Raw genomic sequence first — 20,864 nt, 5'->3', positions numbered from 1 at the left:
TGCTGATTTTGTGCGTTTGCCCACTGACAAAGAAATGATCAGTCTATAATTTTAATGGTAGGTTTATTTGAACAGTGAGAGACAGAATAACAACAACAAAATCCAGAAAATGCATGTCAAAAATGTTTTAAATTGATTTGCATTTTAATGAGGGAAAGAAGTATTTGACCCCTCTGCAAAACATGACTTAGTACTTGGTGGCAAAACCCTTGTTGGCAATCACAGAGGTCAGACGCTTCTTGTAGTTGGCCACCAGGTTTGCACACATCTCAGGAGGGATTTTGTCCCACTCCTCTTTGCAGATCTTCTCCAAGTCATTAAGGTTTCGAGGCTGACGTTTGGCAACTCAAACCTTCAGCTCCCTCCACAGATTGTCTATGGGATTAAGGTCTGGAGACTGGCTAGGCCACTCCAGGACCTTAATGTGCTTCTTCTTGAGCCACTCCCTTGTTGCCTTGGCCGTGTATTTTGGGTCATTGTCATGCTGGAATACCTATCCACGACCCATTTTCAATGCCCTGGCTGAGGGAAGGAGGTTCTCACCCAAGATTTGACGGTACATGGCCCCGTCCATCATCCCTTTGATACGGTGAAGTTGTCCTGTCCCCTTAGCAGAAAAACACCCCCAAAGCATAATGTTTCCACCTCCATGTTTGACGGTGGGGATGGTGTTCTTGGGGTCATAGGCAGCATTCCTCCTCCTCCAAACACAGCGAGTTGAGTTGATGCCAAAGAGCTCCATTTTGGTCTCATCTGACCACAACACTTTCACCCAGTTCTCCTCTGAATCATTCAGATGTTCATTGGCAAACTTCAGACGGGCATGTACAGTGGGGGGAAAAAGTATTTAGTCAGCCACCAATTGTGCAAGTTCTCCTACTTAAAAAGATGAGAGAGGCCTGTAATTTTCATCATAGGTACACGTCAACTATGACAGACAAAATGAGAGAAAAAAATCCAGAAAATCACATTGTAGGATTTTTAATGAATTTATTTGCAAATTATGGTGGAAAATAAGTATTTGGTCAATAACAAAAGTTTCTCAATACTTTGTTATATACCCTTTGTTGGCAATGACACAGGTCAAACGTTTTCTGTAAGTCTTCACAAGGTTTTCACACACTGTTGCTGGTATTTTGGCCCATTCCTCCATGCAGATCTCCTCTAGAGCAGTGATGTTTTGGGGCTGTCGCTGGGCAACACAGACTTTCAACTCCCTCCAAAGATTTTCTATGGGGTTGAGATCTGGAGACTGGCTAGGCCACTCCAGGACCTTGAAATGCTTCTTACGAAGCCACTCCTTCGTTGCCCGGGCGGTGTGTTTGGGATCATTGTCATGCTGAAAGACCCAGCCACGTTTCATCTTCAATGCCCTTGCTGATGGAAGGAGGTTCACTCAAAATCTCACGATACATGGCCCCATTCATTCTTTCCTTTACACGGATCAGTCGTCCTGGTCCCTTTGCAGAAAAACAGCCCCAAAGCATGATGTTTCCACCCCCATGCTTCACAGTAGGTATGGTGTTCTTTGGATGCAACTCAGCATTCTTTGTCCTCCAAACACGACGAGTTGAGTTTTTACCAAAAAGTTCTATTTTGGTTTCATCTGACCATATGACATTCTCCCAATCCTCTTCTGGATCATCCAAATGCACTCTAGCAATCTTCAGACGGGCCTGGACATGTACTGGCTTAAGCAGGGGGACACGTCTGGCACTGCAGGATTTGAGTCCCTGGCGGCGTAGTGTGTTACTGATGGTAGGCTTTGTTACTTAGGTCCCAGCTCTCTGCAGGTCATTCACTAGGTCCCCCCGTGTGGTTGTGGGATTTTTGCTCACCGTTCTTGTGATCATTTTGACCCCACGGGGTGAGATCTTGCGTGGAGCCCCAGATCGAGGGAGATTATCAGTGGTCTTGTATGTCTTCCATTTCCTAATAATTGCTCCCACAGTTGATTTCTTCAAACCAAGCTGCTTACCTATTGCAGATGCAGTCTTCCCAGCCTGGTGCAGGTCTACAATTTTGTTTCTGGTGTCCTTTGACAGCTCTTTGGTCTTGGCCATAGTGGAGTTTGGAGTGTGACTGTTTGAGGTTGTGGACAGGTGTCTTTTATACTGATAACAAGTTCAAACAGGTGCCATTAATACAGGTAACGAGTGGAGGACAGAGGAGCCTCTTAAAGAAGAAGTTACAGGTCTGTGAGAGCCAGAAATCTTTCTTGTTTGTAGGTGACCAAATACTTATTTTCCACCATAATTTGCAAATACATTCATTACAAATCCTACAATGTGATTTTCTGGAATTTTTTTCCTCAATTTGTCTGTCATAGTTGACGTGTACCTATGATGAAAATTACAGGCCTCTCTCATCTTTTTAAGTGGGAGAACTTGCACAATTGGTGGCTGACTAAATACTTTTTTCCCCCACTGTATATGTGCTTTCTTGAGCAGGGGGACCTTGCGGGCGCTGCAGGATTTCAGTCCTTCATGGCGTAGTGTGTTACCAATTGTTTTCTTGGTGACTATGGTCCCAGCTGCCTTGAGATCAATGACAAGATCCTCCCGTGTAGTTCTGGGCTGATTACTCACCGTTCTCATGATCATTGAAACTCCACGAGGTGAGATCTTGCATGGAGCCCCAGGACGAGGGAGATTGACAGTTATTTTGTGTTTCTTCCATTTGCGAATAGTGGCACCAATTGTTGTCACCTTCTCACCAAGCTGCTTGGCGATGGTCTTGTAGCCCATTCCAGCCTTGTGTAGGTCTACAATCTTGTCCCTGACATCCTTGGAGAGCTCTTTGGTCTTGGCCATGGTGGAGAGTTTGGAATCTGATTGATTGATTGCTTCTGTGGACAGGTGTCTTTTATACAGGTAACAAGCTGAGATTAGGAGCACTCCCTTTAAGAGTGTGCTCCTAATCTCAGCTCATTACCTGTATAAAAGACACCTGGGAGTCAGAAATCTTTCTGATTGAGAGGTGGTCAAATACTTATTTCCCTCATTAAAATGCAAATCAATTTATAACATTTTTGACATGCGTTTTTCTGGATTTTGTTGTTGTTATTCTGTATCTCACTGTTCAAATAAACCTACAATTAAAATGATAGACTGATCATTTCTTTGTCAGTGGGCAAACATACAAAATCAGCAGGGGATCAAATACTTTTTTCCCCTCACTGTAGAACAATAGGGGTGGAGTTCTGGCTATACAACGCAAAAAAAACAGCGTGCCATGTTTTTCAGTCTACATACACCTAGAAATAATGAATGTATCAGGGCAGAAGCTTACCTCTGATTGAATGACTTTGATGAAGAAGAGGATGTGGAAGACGGTTGTGGACAGCAAAGACATCTGACGACATCTGTCCAGGAACGTCTCTACAGATGACTCCATCCGCTTCAGCAGTTTGCTCCAAAACAGTGTCAGCTCCCTGGAGAGGAAAGATATAAACAAACTATCTTAATAACAATAATTATATATATATATATATTCTATAATACCTGAATTATCTGAAGAACTAAAGAAGAGATTGTGCAGTGCGTTTATTTTGTTACTACTGTATTTTAAATTGAAATGGGTAATAACACAATATTAATACATTTCATATGTCAAACAGAGATAGGAGGGGTGGGCTTTAATGCAAGAAATGTAGCGCTGTGATCTTACCAGGCACAGTAAGTGTCTCCTTGGAGAAGCTGACGTGTTAGAAAGGCAGAGCATAGGCTGAAGGCTCCCCTCTCATCCCCTTCCGACTCCAGGTTACAGATCATTTCTAGTGCATCACGGCAATCAACCTTGGAGAGCTGTCGATAAAAAGGAAGAGATACATTGCATTCAAATGATATTTCAATGTGGTATCCAACAGTTTCCTCTTGTCTGCCTCAAGCTGCATATACATTTTTTCCATTGAATGGCCTGCCCTCTTGTGGACAAAAGTCTCAATTTTATATACTAGAAAACAATAGAGGACAGAGCCATTCTGATTGGTGCAATGAATCCACGGAGGCCTGACAGTTAAATCATTAAAATATATATGGGTCCTGTTCAAAAGTTGTGGACTATATAGGGAATAGGGTGCCATTTAGGACCCAACCTGTTTCTAGCAGACTGTCCCAACCTACCTCCTCCATTAGTGGTTCCTGTGCTGAGGCAGAGCACAGGCAGACCAGGTACATCTGCTTAAAGTGCCCTTTTCCTTCAAACTCAGGACACTCTGCACAAGCCCTTGCCAGCAGTGCAGCCCTCTCCATGTGGTTCTCCTTGATAAGGTGCTTTACTCTCATCTCCAGAAGAATGGGTCCCTCCAGTTGAAGGAACTTGTGAACTAAAGAAGAGGATATTCAGATTCGTACAGAGACAATACAAATACAATTCTGATATAAAATGCTGGTTCAAATGTACAAGACTTGAATAACAACTAGTATCCAAAGTTGTTCCTGGATCTAGACGCACTGTTGTGCACAGGGATTTCTTTCTTTACAGTAGTAAAAGAACACTCACCCTCCTCTGTTTGTGGCGACTCGTTAGAGAGGAGACTGTGCAGGGTGCTGTTGGTCCACACACCAGTCTCCTGGGCCACGGCAGACAGGAGGGCCAGCTGTGTGATGCCATTCTCCTTCAGCTGGGAGTGGGCTGACTGCAACACACAGGATTCACTCAGTTACAGTATTCTCAAAGCCGTAGGTACTTTAAGAAGCAATTACGCATGAGTACTAAGGAGAAAATTAGTGGTGCATCCTTGCAACACACACAATATTATCTCAAAAACAGACCAAAAAATTGTATCTTATCTTAAAAGACCGTTTCCTGAACAGATGAAGTAATACAGTAATCCTACAGGGTAGTTTACATCAATATCGCATTGAAAATAAAAAGGAAACATTTCATCCTCTGCGTGACATGACTAAGCATTTTACCTGAACAGATGACTTGAACTCTTCCCACAAGGCATCTGGGAAATGTTCTGGCAGGGAGAGCAGCAGCTCTACACAGCTCCTGAACAACCAATATGAAATCAAATGAGCCACCCAAACAGCTCATTTCATGATGACTAAAGCCTTTATTTTGTGCAGTGATTTAAACATGATCATCTGAAGAATAAAGGCACGTCTGATTGGTAATGATCAAGAATCATAACAAAGCACTGTAAAACAAATAGCTGGAGGTGGTGTTAGCTAACTTTAACCAATGTTTTATACGATACAATTCTACATCTGAAATAAGGTATAGTACAGTAATTCATCTGATGTGCATTTCAAATTATGTTCTTCTAAAAATCTCATGGGTACTGATCTTACATGGAGAACAACAAGCAGGTTAAACCCCTTCACCAATAAGACAGGTATACTCACAGTGAGAGACGTTCAAGTACAAGGGGGACGTTTTCACACTGGGAGGAGAGGCAGGGGGAGGCCTGGGCATAGCTCAGCAGGGCCACTGTATACACCTCCACCAGGGGCAGGGGCTCCTCCTCCATCCTCCATCGACCAGCATACTCCACCAGAGTCTAGAGAGAGCGAGCGAGGGGAAGGTTACACTCAATTTTCTCTTATGCACTAATGATGTCATCCACAGAGAGCTATCCACAGAGAGCTACAGATGTTTGATATCTTTAGATGCAATATAGTGCCTATCACTCTACTACTGCCTAAATTAATTTGCAACAGGAGGGGGCCAAATTGCTACAATTAGCCTACAAATGTTTGTTGTATGTGAAATGACAAGCAGTTGTAATGCAACCTGTTTAGACCAGTAGAATAAAAGACTGAGCTAAGCTACCAACCACTTCTTCATTCATGGTGGATGTGGTTTAACAAAACTTGAGGCAACGTTTCTCCAACATCCTAAGGAATAGGTGTAGCCCCTTTCCATCAAAGCCGAGAGGGCTGGGCAGATGCCCACACAGAGAGCAGTGAGACCCTGGAGAGGCAAGACAGACAGATGGGCCTGGAGGAGAAGCCATGTTCTGAGCAGCATCAAAAGTTCTGACAGCTTCTCTGTGTCAGGCAACTCCTCCTCAGAGAGAACTAGGTTACAAATAGGTTCATGAGAACTGTGCAATGACGAATAAATCTGATTTAAGTGAGAAACCATACAACTTTATTCTGCTCTGGATGGAGAGGGCCAACACATTTCATGGCCTATGCTACATGTGTGTTATTATTAGCTACCCAGTATTGTTGAATTATTCACAATCTCAGTGTACCTTGGCATAGAAACAACAGTCTACGTTATTGTTAACGCCGCTGCATGGATGGACTTCGTCTCAGATGGCTCGGTAACAAAAGCCTGCTAGTGGAAAAAGCCTTTGCAGATTGGTGAGGCTATGGAGAATTCTCTCCAGTAACAGCTCCCTCTTTAGCTCTTCAGGAAATAAAGGCTAGCTGGAGACATGGCTGAGGCTAGCTAGATGCTAGAACATTGGGCTGGGCGATATGGCCTAAAAGAAATCTACATATTTTTTCAAATGTATGGGTGATTCACTATATATATATATATATAGTGGGGAGAACAAGTATTTGATACACTGCCGACTTTGCAGGTTTTCCTACTTACAAAGCATGTAGAGGTCTGTAATTTTTATCATAGGTACACTTTAACTGTGAGAGACAGAATCTAAAACAAAAATCCAGAAAATTACATTGTATGATTTTTAAGTAATTAATTTGCATTTTATTGCATGCCATAAGTATTTGATCACCTACCAACCAGTAAGAATTCCGGCTCTCACAGACCTGTTCGTTTTTCTTTAAGAAGCCCTCCTGTTCTCCACTCATTACCTGTATTAACTGCACCTGTTTGAACTTGTTACCTGTATAAAAGACACCTGTCCACACACTCAATCAAACAGACTCCAACCTCTCCACAATGGCCAAGACCAGAGAGCTGTGTAAGGACATCAGGGATAAAATTGTAGACCTGCACAAGGCTGGGATGGGCTACAGGACAATAGGCAAGCAGCTTGGTGAGAAGGCAACAACTGTTGGCGCAATTATTAGAAAATGGAAGAAGTTCAAGATGACGGTCAATCACCCTCGGTCTGGGGCTCCATGCAAGATCTCACCTCGTGGGGCATCAATGATCATGAGGAAGGTGAGGGATCAGCCCAGAACTACACGGCAGGACCTGGTCAATGACCTGAAGAGAGCTGGGACCACAGTCTCAAAGAAAACCATTAGTAACCCCCAAGCCGTCATGGATTAAAATCCTGCAGCGCACGCAAGGTCCCCCTGCTCAAGCCAGCGCATGTCCAGGCCCGTCTGAAGTTTGCCAATGACCATCTGGATGATCCAGAGGAGGAATGGGAGAAGGTCATGTGGTCTGATGAGACGAAAATATAGCTTTTTGGTCTAAACTCCACTCGCCGTGTTTGGAGGAAGAAGGATGAGTACAACCCCAAGAACACCATCCCAACCGTGAAGCATGGAGGTGGAAACATCATTCTTTGGGGATGCTTTTCTGCAAAGGGGACAGGACGATTGCACCGTATTGAGGGGATGATGGATGGGGCCATGTATCGCGAGATCTTGGCCAACAACCTCCTTCCCTCAGTAAGAGCATTGAAGATGGGTCGTGGCTGGGTCTTCCAGCGTGACAACGACCCAAAACACACAACCAGGGCAACTAAGGAGTGGCTCCATAAGAAGCATCTCAAGGTCCTGGAGTGGCCTAGCCAGTCTCCAGACCTGAACCCAATAGAAAATCTTTGGAGGGAGCTGAAAGTCCGTATTGCCCAGCGACGAAACCTGAAGAATCTGGAGAAGGTCTGTATGGAGGAGTGGGCCAAAATCCCTGCTGCAGTGTGTGCAAACCTGGTCAAGACCTACAGGAAATGTATGATCTCTGTAATTGCAAACAAAGGTTTCTGTAACAAATATTAAGTTCTGCTTTTCTGATGTATCAAATACTTATGTCATGCAATAAAATGCAAATTAATTACTTAAAAATCATACAATGTGATTTTCTGGATTTTTGTTTTAGATTCCGTCTCTCACAGTTGAAGTGTACCGATGATAAAAATTACAGACCTCTACATGCTTTGTAAGTAGGAAAACCTGCAAAATCGGCAGTGTATCAAATACTTGTTCTCCCCACTGTGTGTGTATATATATATATATATATATATATATATATATATATATATATTGTGATGTCACGAGAGGCTGTGTCCTGGAGGGACGTTACATCCCCTGAGATGGCTGCAAACCCAGACAGCTATGGCTCCATCTGCTGGTATGGTCGGGAACTCCAACCCTCTATGGCCAATCTTCCCACGCAGCTGAAACCAATCAGGAGCTGATGAGCGGAAGGTTTGGGGAAGGGAAGAGACACAGTCTCCAAGCTGGGCTCTCGGAAGGACAAGAGTGCTGCACGTCCACTTCCATGAGGAATATAAGGATTTGGAGATACTTACCTTTGGGAAATACTCACCTTTGGATATATGCACCTGTGGAAATACGTGTGGGACATTTGGAAGGACGTTTTGCTGGGTTGGCCACTAGCTGCAACGTGGAAGACAGTAAGACTGGGGAAAAGTTATTTGAGCGAGGGAGAGTTATGATTTTGGATGTGGAAGAGACATCCCTGAACTGTTAACCCTTAAGAGCCACCAGAGAACAGTATTGTGTTATACTTTCGTTAGTTTCCCAAGACCTTTAATAAAATCCTTGTTTTGGTTGAACCTGGTCTCCTTGCACTACTTGAGCAATCCCGCTGAAAGCTGTGTAGCCTCTCGTGACATCACAGATGGTGGAGAATACGGGCACGCTCAAGCGTTAATAGTGCATGTCAGAGGAGGATACCGAAGGTTTGATCACCCAGTTTTCCAAGTTGGCCGGAGGCTCCCCGCCGACTGAAATGGAGGACATATTGAAAGCCCTTGTTGCTGGCCAGCACGCCCAGATGCAAGCAAACGTGGCTCTCTTGGAGGAGCAAAAGAAAGCCAACCTTCTGAAGGCAGAGGAATTGCAGTTGCAGAGACAGATGGTTGTCCAAAATACCCGCCCAATAAAGGCAAGTGACTTTATATCTAAGATGGGAGCTACCGATGACATTGAGGCATACCTGCATGCATTTGAGGCCACGGCCACTAGGGAAGCCTGGCCCAAGCAACAGTGGGTTGGTCTGTTAGCCCCCTTTCTAACCGGGGAATCGCTGAATGCTGTCCGGGACCTGGGCCCTGACCAGGTTACTGACTATGATGCCCTGAAGTCTGAGATCCTCAGCAGATATGGACTCACAAAGTTTGGTATGGCCCAGCGCTTTCACAGCTGGACCTTCCAACCAGACCAACCTCCTCGGGCGCAGATGCATGAACTTGTCCGAATCGCAAGGAAATGGCTGGATCCGCAGAGGAATACAGCAGCGGCGGTGGTGGAGGCCGTTGTGGTGGATCGTTACCTACGCGCCCTGCCTTATGAGGCAAAACGGTTCATCAGTCAACAGGCCTTGACCACGGCTGATCTGACCGTGGAAGCTGTGGAAAAGTACCAGGCCACAGCGGAGATGCTGAATGCTTCCCGAAAAGACCCCAGGAGGGCGGCCCCACCACAAATGGGAAGAACCCGTCCAAAGGACCCCCAAGGTCTCGAACCCAGCCACGTCAGGACTTATCCCGGCTCCAGGGGGAGCCAGAAACCAGGCGGGTCCAAGAAGAGTACACCAGGAGGGGGGAAACTCGACAGTGTTACCGGTGTGGGGAGATGGGACATATCTCCTGGCAGTGTGGGAAACCAGCCGATGAACCTATGCCCACTGCGGAGTCCTCCAGCTCAGCACCCACACACCGTTTTGCCTCGCTCTTGGGAGTCGTAGATGGCGGCCCAGATCGACCCCCCACCTGCCCGGTAACTGTGAATCACCATGATGTGGAGGCCTTACTGGATTCTGGTAGCCGGGCCACCCTGGTGCGTAAGGATTTGGTGGGCCCAACGTGTCTGACCCCGGGGAAAGTCCTCCCAGTTTCCTGTGTCCATGGGGACACCAGAGAATACCCCATTACTGAACTTACAATGACCAGCACACGGGGAACCATACACACGACGGCGGGGTGGTTGATTCCCTCCCCGTCCCTGTCCTAATTGGACGAGACTGCCCAGCCTTTTACCCACTCTGGAGAGAGTCTCAGGAGAGGATAACCCGAGTACCTCGGAAACGGAGAGGCAAGACTCATCCTGGGAAGGCTCCGGTGCAATCCTCCGAATTACTCACTCCCGCCCCGGGCTCTGATAGGGATGGCAGGTGCCCAGACCGACACAGAGACGGAGCTACAGAATCTGGACAAAGAACTGTCTGGTCTGAAGGGGACCGCTGAGAGGTATCGTTTGTTAAAGCAACAGTTAGACATGAAGACAGAAGAGTTAGATATCCTCCAGGCTAAACTCCAACAGAGCTCCTTCCATAAGCAACAGGAGGAGCTGGGAGAGGCTGCGCAGGACCATCGAGGAGTGTGAGGAGACCCTGCGCAGTAGTAAGGAGGTCCAGAAAAAGGCAGAGGAGAAGTACAAGGTGTTGGAGAACAAGATGAAGAATGCGGAGGCAGAGAGAGAGAAGGAACTGAAAGCTGCTCAACAGAAGCTAAACTCTGCTAAAACCAAGGCTGATGCGTTCAGTAAGAAACTCAAGGAGAGACAACAGGAGGCTGAGTCCCTGGTCCTAGAGGTGGAGGAGTTGAAGAGAGAGCAGTCTGGCAAGCACCACGGCAATGCGGACGCCCTCTCCCGGCGTGATGCCTTCTTCGCTGCCTTTACCCCGACGAGGACGTCGGTCCCGAGGAGGGGGATGTGTGATGTCACGAGAGGCTGTGTCCTGGAGGGACGTTACATCCCCCTGAGATGGCTGCAAACCCAGACAGCTATGGCTCCATCTGCTGGTATGGTCGGGAACTCCAACCCTCTATGGCCAATCTTCCCACGCAGCTGAAACCAATCAGGAGCTGATGAGCGGAAGGTTTGGGGAAGGGAAGAGACACAGTCTCCAAGCTGGGCTCTCGGAAGGACAAGAGTGCTGCACGTCCACTTCCATGAGGAATATAAGGATTTGGAGATACTTACCTTTGGGAAATACTCACCTTTGGATATATGCACCTGTGGAAATACGTGTGGGACATTTGGAAGGACGTTTTGCTGGGTTGGCCACTAGCTGCAACGTGGAAGACAGTAAGACTGGGGAAAAGTTATTTGAGCGAGGGAGAGTTATGATTTTGGATGTGGAAGAGACATCCCTGAACTGTTAACCCTTAAGAGCCACCAGAGAACAGTATTGTGTTATACTTTCGTTAGTTTCCCAAGACCTTTAATAAAATCCTTGTTTTGGTTGAACCTGGTCTCCTTGCACTACTTGAGCAATCCCGCTGAAAGCTGTGTAGCCTCTCGTGACATCACAATATATATATATACACACACACACACAGTGGGGAAAGAAAGTATTTAGTCAGCCACCAATTGTGCAAGTTCTCCCACTTAAAAAGATGAGAGAGGCCTGTAATTTTCATCATAGGTACACGTCAACTATGACAGACAAAATGAGGGAAAAAAATCCAGAAAATCACATTGTAGGATTTTTTATGAATTTATTTGCAAATTTTGGTGGAAAATAAGTATTTGGTCATCTACAAACAAGCAAGATTTCTGGCTCTCACAGACCTGTAACTTCTTCTTTAAGAGGCTCCTCTGTCCTCCACTCGTTACCTGTATTAATGGCACCTGTTTGAACTTGTTATCAGTATAAAATACTCCTGTCCACAACCTCACACAGTCACACTCCAAACTCCACTATGGCCAAGACCAAAGAGCTGTCAAAGGACACCAGAAACAAAATTGTAGACCTGCACCAGGCTGGGAAGACTGAATCTGCAATAGGTAAGCAGCTTGGTTTAAAGAAATCAACTGTGGGAGCAATTATTAGGAAATGGAAGACATACAAGACCACTGATAATCTCCCTCTATCTGGGGCTCCATGCAAGATCTCACCCCGTGGGGTCAAAATGATCACAAGAACGGTGAGCAAAAATCCCAGAACCACACGGGGGGACCTAGTGAATGACCTGCAGAGAGCTGGGACCAAAGTAACAAAGCCTACCATCAGTAACACACTACGCCGCTATGGACTCAAATCCTGCAGTGCGAGACGTGTCCCCCTGCTTAAGCCAGTACATGTCCAGGCCCGTCTGAAGTTTGCTAGAGTGCATTTGGATGATCCAGAAGAGGATTGGGAGAATGTCATATGGTCAGATGAAACCAAAATATAACTTTTTGGTAAGAACTCAATTTGTCGTGTTTGGAGGACAAAGAATGCTGAGTTGCATCCAAAGAACACCATACCTACTGTGAAGCATGGGGGTGGAAACATCATGCTTTGGGGCTGTTTTTCTGCAAAGGGACCAGGACGACTGATCCGTGTAAAGGAAAGAATGAATGGGGCCATGTATCGTGAGATTTTGAGTGAAAACCTCCTTCCATTGAAACGTGGCTGGGTCTTTCAGCATGACAATGATCCCAAACACACCGCCCGGGCAACGAAGGAGTGGCTTCGTAAGAAGCATTTCAAGGTCCTGGAGTGGCCTAGCCAGTCTCCAGATCTCAACCCCATAGAAAATCGTTGGAGGGAGTTGAAAGTCCGTGTTGCCCAGCGACAGCCCCAAAACATCACTGCTCTAGAGGAGATCTTGATGGAGGAATGGGCCAAAATACCAGCAACAGTGTGTGAAAACCTTGTGAACACTTACAGAAAACGTTTGACCTGTGTAATTGCCAACAAAGCGTATATAACAAAGTATTGAGAAACTTTTGTTATTGACCAAATACTTATTTTCCACCATAATTTGCAAATAAATTTATTAAAAATCCTACAATGTGATTTTCTGGATTTTTTCCCCTCATTTTGTCTGTCATAGTTGACGTGTACCTATGATGAAAATTACAGGCCTCTCTCATCTTTTTAAGTGGGAGAACTTGCACAATTGGTGGCTGACTAAATACTTTTTTTCCCCACTGTATATATTTACAAGCCCTTATTTCTTTAGATTATTCCTGACTGTTTGAAATGCATTGACCTTTTTTAAAATGTAAAAAAATAATATATATATATATATAATTTTTTTACATTTTAAAAAAGGTCAATGCATTTCAAACAGTCAGGAATAATCTAAAGAAATAAGGGCTTGTAAAATTATACCTAGGCTAAATATACAGTGCTTTCAGAAAGTATTCACACCCCTTGACTTTGTTACAGCCTGAATTTAAAATGGATTAAATTGAGATTGTGTCAATGGCCTACAAAAAACACCCGATAATGTGAAAGTGGAAGTGTGCTTTTAGAAATTTTTACAAATTCATTAAAAAAGTGAAAAGCTGAAATGTCTTGAGTCAAAAAGTAGTCACCCCTTTGTTGTGGCAAGCCTAAGTAAGTTCAGGAGTAAAAATGTGCTTAACAAGTCACATAATAAATTGCACAGATTTCCTTTTAATGACTACCTCATCTCTTTACCCAACACATTCAATTATCGGTAAGGTCCCTCAGTCAAGCAGTGAATTTCAAACAGATTCAACCACAAAGACCAGGGAGGTTTTCCAATGGCTCGCAAAGAAGAGCACCTATTGGTAGATGGGTAAAAATAAAAAAGTAGACATTGAATTTCCCTTTGAGCATGGTGAAGTTACTAAATGACACTTTGGATGGTGCTTTAAAACGGTTACAGAGTTGAATGGCTGTGATAGGAGAAAACTGATGGATCAACAACATTGTAGTTACTCCACAATACTAACATAAATGACAGTGAAAAGAAGGAAGCCTTCACAGAATACAAATATTCCAAAACATGCATCCTGTTTGGAATAAGGCACTAATGTAAAACTGCAAAAACATTGGCTAAGAAACTAACTTTATGTCCTGAATACAAAGCGTTTTGTATGCCGCAAATCTAAACACAACACATCACTAAGTACCACTTCATATTTTCAAGCATGGTGGTGGCTGCATCATGTTATGTGTATGCTTGTCATCGGCAAGGACTAGGGAGTTTTTTTGGGGGGATAAAAAGAAACGGAATAGAGCTCAGCACAGGCAAAATCCTAGAGTAAAATCTGGTTCAGTCTGCTTTCAAACAGACACTGACAGACAAATTCACCTTTCAGCAGGACAATAACCTAAAACACAAGGCCAAATATACACTGGAGTTGCTTACCAAGACAACATTGAATGTTCCTGAGTGGTCTAGTTACAGTTTTTACTAAAATTTACTTGAAAATGGCTGCCTAGCAATGATCAACAACCAACTTGACATAATGTGCAAATATTGTACAATCCAGGTGTGCGCAGCTCTTAGAGACTTACCCAGAAAGACTCGCAGGTGTAATCGCTGCAAAAGGTGATTCTAACATGCATTTACTCAGGGGTGTGAACACTTATGTAAATGTGATATTTCTGCATAAAATTTGCAATAAACGTGCAACATTTTCTAAAAACATGTTTATATTTTGTCACTATGGGGTACTGTGTGCATATGGTTGAAAAATTATATATTTATTACATTTCTAATTCAGGCTGCAACAAAAAAATGTGGACTAAGTCAAGGGGTAAGAATACAGTGCATTCGGAAAGTAGTCAGACCCCTTGACTTTTTCCACATTTTGTTACAGCCTTATTCTAAAATTGATTTTTTTTTAATGTCCTTAATCTACACACAATACATTGGGTTGTTTGAGTGGCACGCCATATTGCCAATTTTGACTATGTGGCTGTGGAATCTTCGTCTGGCTGATAGCTCTCACAGCTCTTCCATTCGCTGTCTAACTACGTGCCTGCAGATCATCATGTCAATTCAAACACTCAGGTTATTAGAACTAGCATTTGGCCTAGCTAGGCCAAGGTAGATAAGGTAGGTTGACCAGCCTCATCCTGAGCATAGCTGACTAACGTTAACTTAGCTAACTACACAGCCACAAATCTTTGCTTACTAGCCCACGTGTATGGTAGCTACATTTGAGCTGTGACTGATCAGTAACTTTCATATTTGGCTAGCTAATGTTATTTAAGTCATAACGCCTGAAAAGCCGGTGTTTGGAGGATATATTGGCATGGGTGTTGTTAGGCCAGCAAACTGTGCCAATATATCCTCCAAACACCGGCTTCAAGGGCATTATCACTTTTATACAACGGGTTAATAACATATTCAAATAATGATTGACATTTTCATACAAAACATTGATGAATTTATTCATACCATTTCATTCTTCCACGAGATATAGTCCCGACACAAATCTATGGTTGCTACCCAAGTCGGCTGGTCGTTCGTGCTATCGGTTCGGTTGCCAGAGACGCAACCCAGCCGTTAAGTATTTTTTTCTGTATCTATGGACATAGAAAACGTGCTCTCTCGTCAGGTCACTGTTGTTCAGAGGAGCTAGCCAACAACACAGCTAAAACTTCAAATTGAAGCTGGAAAGACCGCAAACTAGCTGCATCTCGTTTCGTTTTCCCTGTTTTCTATTGACATTTCTTTGTATATATCCATAAAAATTATGCCAGCTGATTCATGATTTTGACCTGCTGAGATTTAATTTCAACATTGAAACAATGTTGCAAATGTCAGAGAAACAGACAAAGTTTATACAAATCTCTGCTGTTGAAAACCAAATGCTAGCCTAAAAGAAATGGGAGATAATGTCTAGATGCTTTTTATAGTGGAGATCAAGTTTATAACTTGCCTGGCTGGGCTGGTGAGACAGTGGATTGCGCAGTGAGATGGAACAGAGTAAATAGGCATTTCAATGTCATAGCTTTAGCCGGTGGTAACTTGTGGAATAGACACCGGCTGGAATACGGTTTTAACCAATCAGCATCCAGGATTAGACCCACCCGTTGTATAAAGCTAGTTACTACAGGGTGAATGTGTTACCTTGTCGGGCAATGATGAATGCCCCAAAATGTCAAGCCCCAACTTGGGCATCATCTTGACGTGTCCCTGAGATCAGAGGTCCCCTGGACTAAGACTCCAACAGTTCCTGGAGGATGTTGGATCAGAGAAGACCTTCAGAAATGTGCCACTGCAGAAAAGAAAATGACGACGCTGCCTTCAGGGAAGTGAGAGAGAAGCTTGTGGATGATGTCTGTCATTTAGTGTCTCAGCATTTTGGAAACCTGGAAATGGGAATCTTGAAAGCAGCCTCCCCTCTCTTTGACCACTCCAGCTGGCCAGATGACCTCGATGTACTCGCTATATTTGGTCTGGAGGAGCTGAAGTTGTTTACAGACCACTTTAGCCACATCCTGGAGGCATGTGAGGACTTCAAGTCCTCCACAGATGCAACACGTGAGTGGCTGGAGCTCAAGGTAGCTGTCCACCGCCACAGGTGCTGTGGCAGCGCCTGCTGCAAGCTACTGTTGGGAGGCCAGACCAGTCCTCCCACATCAGGGTAATGGTAGAGATAATGCTGGTCTTTCCCATGAGCTCATACAGCTGTGAGCAAGGGTTCTCGGCCATGAAGCACATCAAGTCAGACTGGCGGTCCAGCCTGTCCACCAGCATGATGAACAGTCTGCTGCTGAGCTCTGTCCATGGCCCGGAGACTGAGCACTACATCGCATAGAGGGCCGTGAGCAAGTGGTGACACTCAAAAAGGTCAAGACGACCATTCAGTGACTGAAGAGGGAGGGTGAAGCAGAGAAAGTGAAGGCTGGGGAACACACATACTTTACTGTATATTATTGTTATGTTGTTTAATGGGGCAGCTGGTGGTGGATCGTAATCTCTAACTTAAAATGACTCAATAACCAGTTCACAATAACATTGTTCCCTCTTAGATATATTGTATACATGTGGTTAACATGTTCAATTAATACATTATAATGTTTGTCTGTTTTCATCAAGGTTTGTTCTTAACAAATTAAGTGTCTGTATCAGTCTCAGAAATACACAAATTACTTTAAAAGCACTGCAAATGATCTAGACCCATGTTGGCATATAAAAACATAAACATTAAAGTATTTCATTTTGGGAGGGTTCAAGTTCAGTTTGGGACAGTTGAAATTGCACTTCGGAACGGTACCGGGACGGTGAGGAAAAAAGTTAGTCGCGAGCCCTACCTGCCAGGCCAGTCACCTGCAGGAGAGAAGTGCAGCTATGCACAGGCAGCTCCATTAAAGCGGCAATCTTAAGTTGAAACAATAATAAAGTGCCTCCCCGCCCATGTTTTGGCAAAAAGCTAAGGGATGGGGCTAGACAAATGTTTACCACGCTCAAATTCATAGACAGAGCTATGGATGCAAGGACTGAACATCCATAATATCAAAACTATAGTTTTAACCAGGTTGAGGCTATATGGTGTTTGTTTACATTTACTTTGTTTACAAACAATGGAGTAAATCAAGCTTATATTTTGGGTTCTGATGGGATAGGACAGTTGAACTAAGCTCATGAGGCATTTATAAGTTACAGTGGGGAAAAAAAGTATTTAGTCAGCCACCAATTGTGCAAGTTCTCCCACTTAAAAAGATGAGAGAGGCCTGTAATTTTCATCATAGGTACACGTCAACTATGACAGACAAAATTAGAAAGCAAAATCCAGAAAATCACATTGTAGGATTTTTAATGAATTTATTTGCAAATTATATGATGGAAAATAAGTATTTGGTCAATAACAAAAGTTTCTCAATACATTGTTATATACCCTTTGTTGGCAATGACACAGGTCAAACGTTTTCTGTAAGTCTTCACAAGGTTTTCACACACTGTTGCTGGTATTTTGGCCCATTCCTCCATGCAGATCTCCTCTAGAGCAGTGATGTTTTGGGGCTGTCGCTGGGCAACACGGACTTTCAACTCCCTCCAAAGATTTTCTATGGGGTTGAGATCTGGAGACTGGCTAGGCCACTCCAGGACCTTGAAATGTTTCTTACGAAGCCACTCCTTCGTTGCCCGGGCGGTGTGTTTGGGATCATTGTCATGCTGAAAGACCCAGCCACGTTTCATCTTCAATGCCCTTGCTGATGGGAGGTTTTCACTCAAAATCTCACGATACATGGCCCCATTCATTCTTTCCTTTACACGGATCAGTCGTCCTGGTCCCTTTGCAGAAAAACAGCCCCAAAGCATGATGTTTCCACCCCCATGCTTCACAGTAGGTATGGTGTTCTTTGGATGCAACTCAGCATTCTATATCATAGGTAGGACTGGTGGAGTTGTTGCACATGCAGCTAACAAAAACATATGGAAATGTCTGCTCTACCCAAAATTACAACCAAATAATTGCAGCATTACCGCAAAAATGGAAGAGTAAAGTGGAAGGGGGAAAAGCAAGGAACTTGTCTGTCGGCCCTGCATTAAAGAATATAATTGGTTAAAGAAAATTGTGATAAATTAAACTGGTATACATTTTTATTTAAGGACCAAAGGATTGACAGCCGTCCCATATAGATTGCAAAATAGTTGGGAAGAGATTTTTGACGTACCGATTCCATGGCATAGTGTTTATGAACTGATACGCAAAACGACGCCGGATTCAAAACTTAGACTTTTTCTATTTAAATTATATCAAATTCTTGCTACCAATAGAATGTTATTTATATGGGGGATACAATCTTCCCAGCTCTGCAGATTTTGCTGCGAAGAGACAGAATTATTAGATCTGATTAGATTTGTTTTGGTACTGTCCATTTGTAGCTTGTTTTTGGACACAGGTCCAGGAATGGCTAAAGGATTGCAATATTTACCTGGAGCTAACCCTGCAGATAGCACTACTGGGTGATCTGAAAAGTCATAGCCAATCAATCAATAACATAATAATACTTTTAGCAAAAACATGTATTTTCAATCTGTAGAAACAATGAGAATTGAAGGGTTCAGAACTTTTGTAAAACATCACAGTTGAAAAATATATGGCAAATAGAAATCCAATATGGATGGTGTTAAGAGATCGATGGGTGGTGTTGAATGGAGTTGAAGGATGGGACTAATAACAACTAATAACAAGATAACTAATGTAAAGCATACCGTGTCCATAATAAGTATATAGGTTGAGAGCTTTTGTGAAAGAGCACAGTTAGAAAGATATGTGGTCCTCTGTAGCTCAATTGATAGAGCATGGCGCTTGTAACGCCAGGGTAGTGGGTCCGATCCCCGGGACCACCCATACGTAAAAATGTATGCACACATGACTGTAAGTCGCTTTGGATAAAAGCGTCTGCTAAATGGCATATTATATGGCATATAGAAGCAAACCGGATGGACATCATGAAAAGTATTGGAGAGGTTGAGGGTAGAGGAAGTTCAGGAGTAAAAACAAACAAAATAGAATGATTGTAATATTGACTGTGTCCATAAAATGGATATAGTATGTATAAGCTGGAAGTAGAGGCCTAAGCATTGTTGTTCACTAGTTTACTCCAATTAGGGGTGGGGTTGGAAAGTAATAAAGGGAAATATATATTTTTAAAGGATATGTATATGTGTATGTATATATCTGCAAGAAAAAAAAACATATGGGGGATTGGAAGTGATGCAGACAATTACATTGATGGAAGTTACAATCTATCTGCAATATTAAAGCTGATATACCCCCCCCAAAAAAAAATATATTGTTTTTGACCAAGTGCGCATGTGCCTAATCCACCTCTTCTACACCTCCTGCAATATTAGTAATGGAATTAAAACACGCTAAATAAAGCATTCCTAGAATTATAAACTGGTTGGTTCGAGCCCTGAATGCTGATTGATATACCACGGCTGTCAGCCAGACTGTATACCACGGGTATGACAAAACATGTATTTATACTGCTCTATCCTAGCCTATTCACTGATGATCGGCCCTGCTTTACGGAAGTTGCGAGGCATTGTAAGCCAAGAAATTGTGAAATTCCAAATGATGAGCAAAATGTTTAAATGAGGCAAAAAGATCACACTTCTACAAAATCGAACAATCCAAAGAAACGTTGGCACTCTCTGAAACTGCTGGGCTAAAGCAAAAGGCTCATAACCAAAGCAAGTAACGTCAATCTGAGCAAAAATTGTCACTGACAGAGCTTCAGAGTTCCTCTGTGGAGATGGGAGAACCTTCCAGAAGGACAACCATCTTTGCAGCACTCCACCAATCAGGCCTTTATGGTAAAGTGGCCAGACGGAAGCCACTCCTCAGTAAAAAGGCACATGACAGCCCACTTGGAGTTTGCCAAAAGGCACCTAAAGAACTCTGACCATGAGAAACAAGATTCTCTGGTCTGATGAAACCAAGATTGAACTCTTTGGCCTGAATGCCAAGCGTCACGTCTGGAGGAAACCTGGCACCATCCCTACGTGACGCATGGTGGTGGCAGCATCATGCTGTGGGGATGTTTTTCAGCGGCAGGGACTAGGAGACTAGTCAGGATCGAGGCAAAGATGAACGGAGCAAAGTACAGAGAGATCCTTGATGAAAACCTGCTCCAGAGCGCTCAGGACCTCAGACTGGGGCAAAGGTTCACCTTCCAACAAGATAACGACCCTAAGCACACAGTCAAAACACAGGAGTGGCTTCGAGACAAGTCTCTGAATGTCCTTGAGTGGCCCAGCCAGAGGCCGGACTTCAATCCAATCTAACATCTCTGGAGACCTGAAAATAGCTGTGCAGCGACGCTCCCCATCCAACCTGACAAAAATTAAGAGGATCTGCAGAGAAGAATGGGAGAAACTCCCCAAATACAAGTGTGCCAAGCATGTAGCGTCCTACCCAAGAAGATGAGGCTGTAATCACTGCCAAAGGTGCTTCAACAAAGTACTGATTAAAGGGTCTGAATACTTATGCAAATGTGATATTTCAGGGGCTACAGTGGACTATGCTTTGGAGGGGGAGGGGCAGGTAGCCTGCACACATACTGGCAAAGATTTTCAG

At 43.8% G+C, this 20,864-nt stretch overlaps 1 protein-coding gene across 2 annotated transcripts in view; it reads right to left on the bottom strand.

Annotated features, from left to right (window-relative positions):
- LOC121552879 (zinc finger protein 292-like) overlaps positions 1-20,864 on the bottom strand; it is a 32,981-nt gene that overhangs the window by 7,774 nt on the left and 4,343 nt on the right. For both annotated transcript variants that reach the window (XM_041865966.2, XM_041865967.2), the window contains exons 2-7: positions 5,355-5,509; positions 4,920-4,998; positions 4,504-4,639; positions 4,125-4,327; positions 3,670-3,806; positions 3,292-3,433 (exon numbers count right to left, since the gene is read on the bottom strand). In XM_041865966.2, coding sequence (XP_041721900.2) covers positions 3,292-3,433; positions 3,670-3,806; positions 4,125-4,327; positions 4,504-4,639; positions 4,920-4,998; positions 5,355-5,509 — 852 coding nt within the window. The remainder of the gene's footprint in view (positions 1-3,291; positions 3,434-3,669; positions 3,807-4,124; positions 4,328-4,503; positions 4,640-4,919; positions 4,999-5,354; positions 5,510-20,864) is intronic.

Source organism: Coregonus clupeaformis, chromosome 36 (genome assembly GCF_020615455.1).
Source record: "Coregonus clupeaformis isolate EN_2021a chromosome 36, ASM2061545v1, whole genome shotgun sequence".
Lineage (NCBI taxonomy): Eukaryota > Metazoa > Chordata > Actinopteri > Salmoniformes > Salmonidae > Coregonus > Coregonus clupeaformis.
This window is presented reverse-complemented; position numbering and strand designations above follow the sequence as displayed.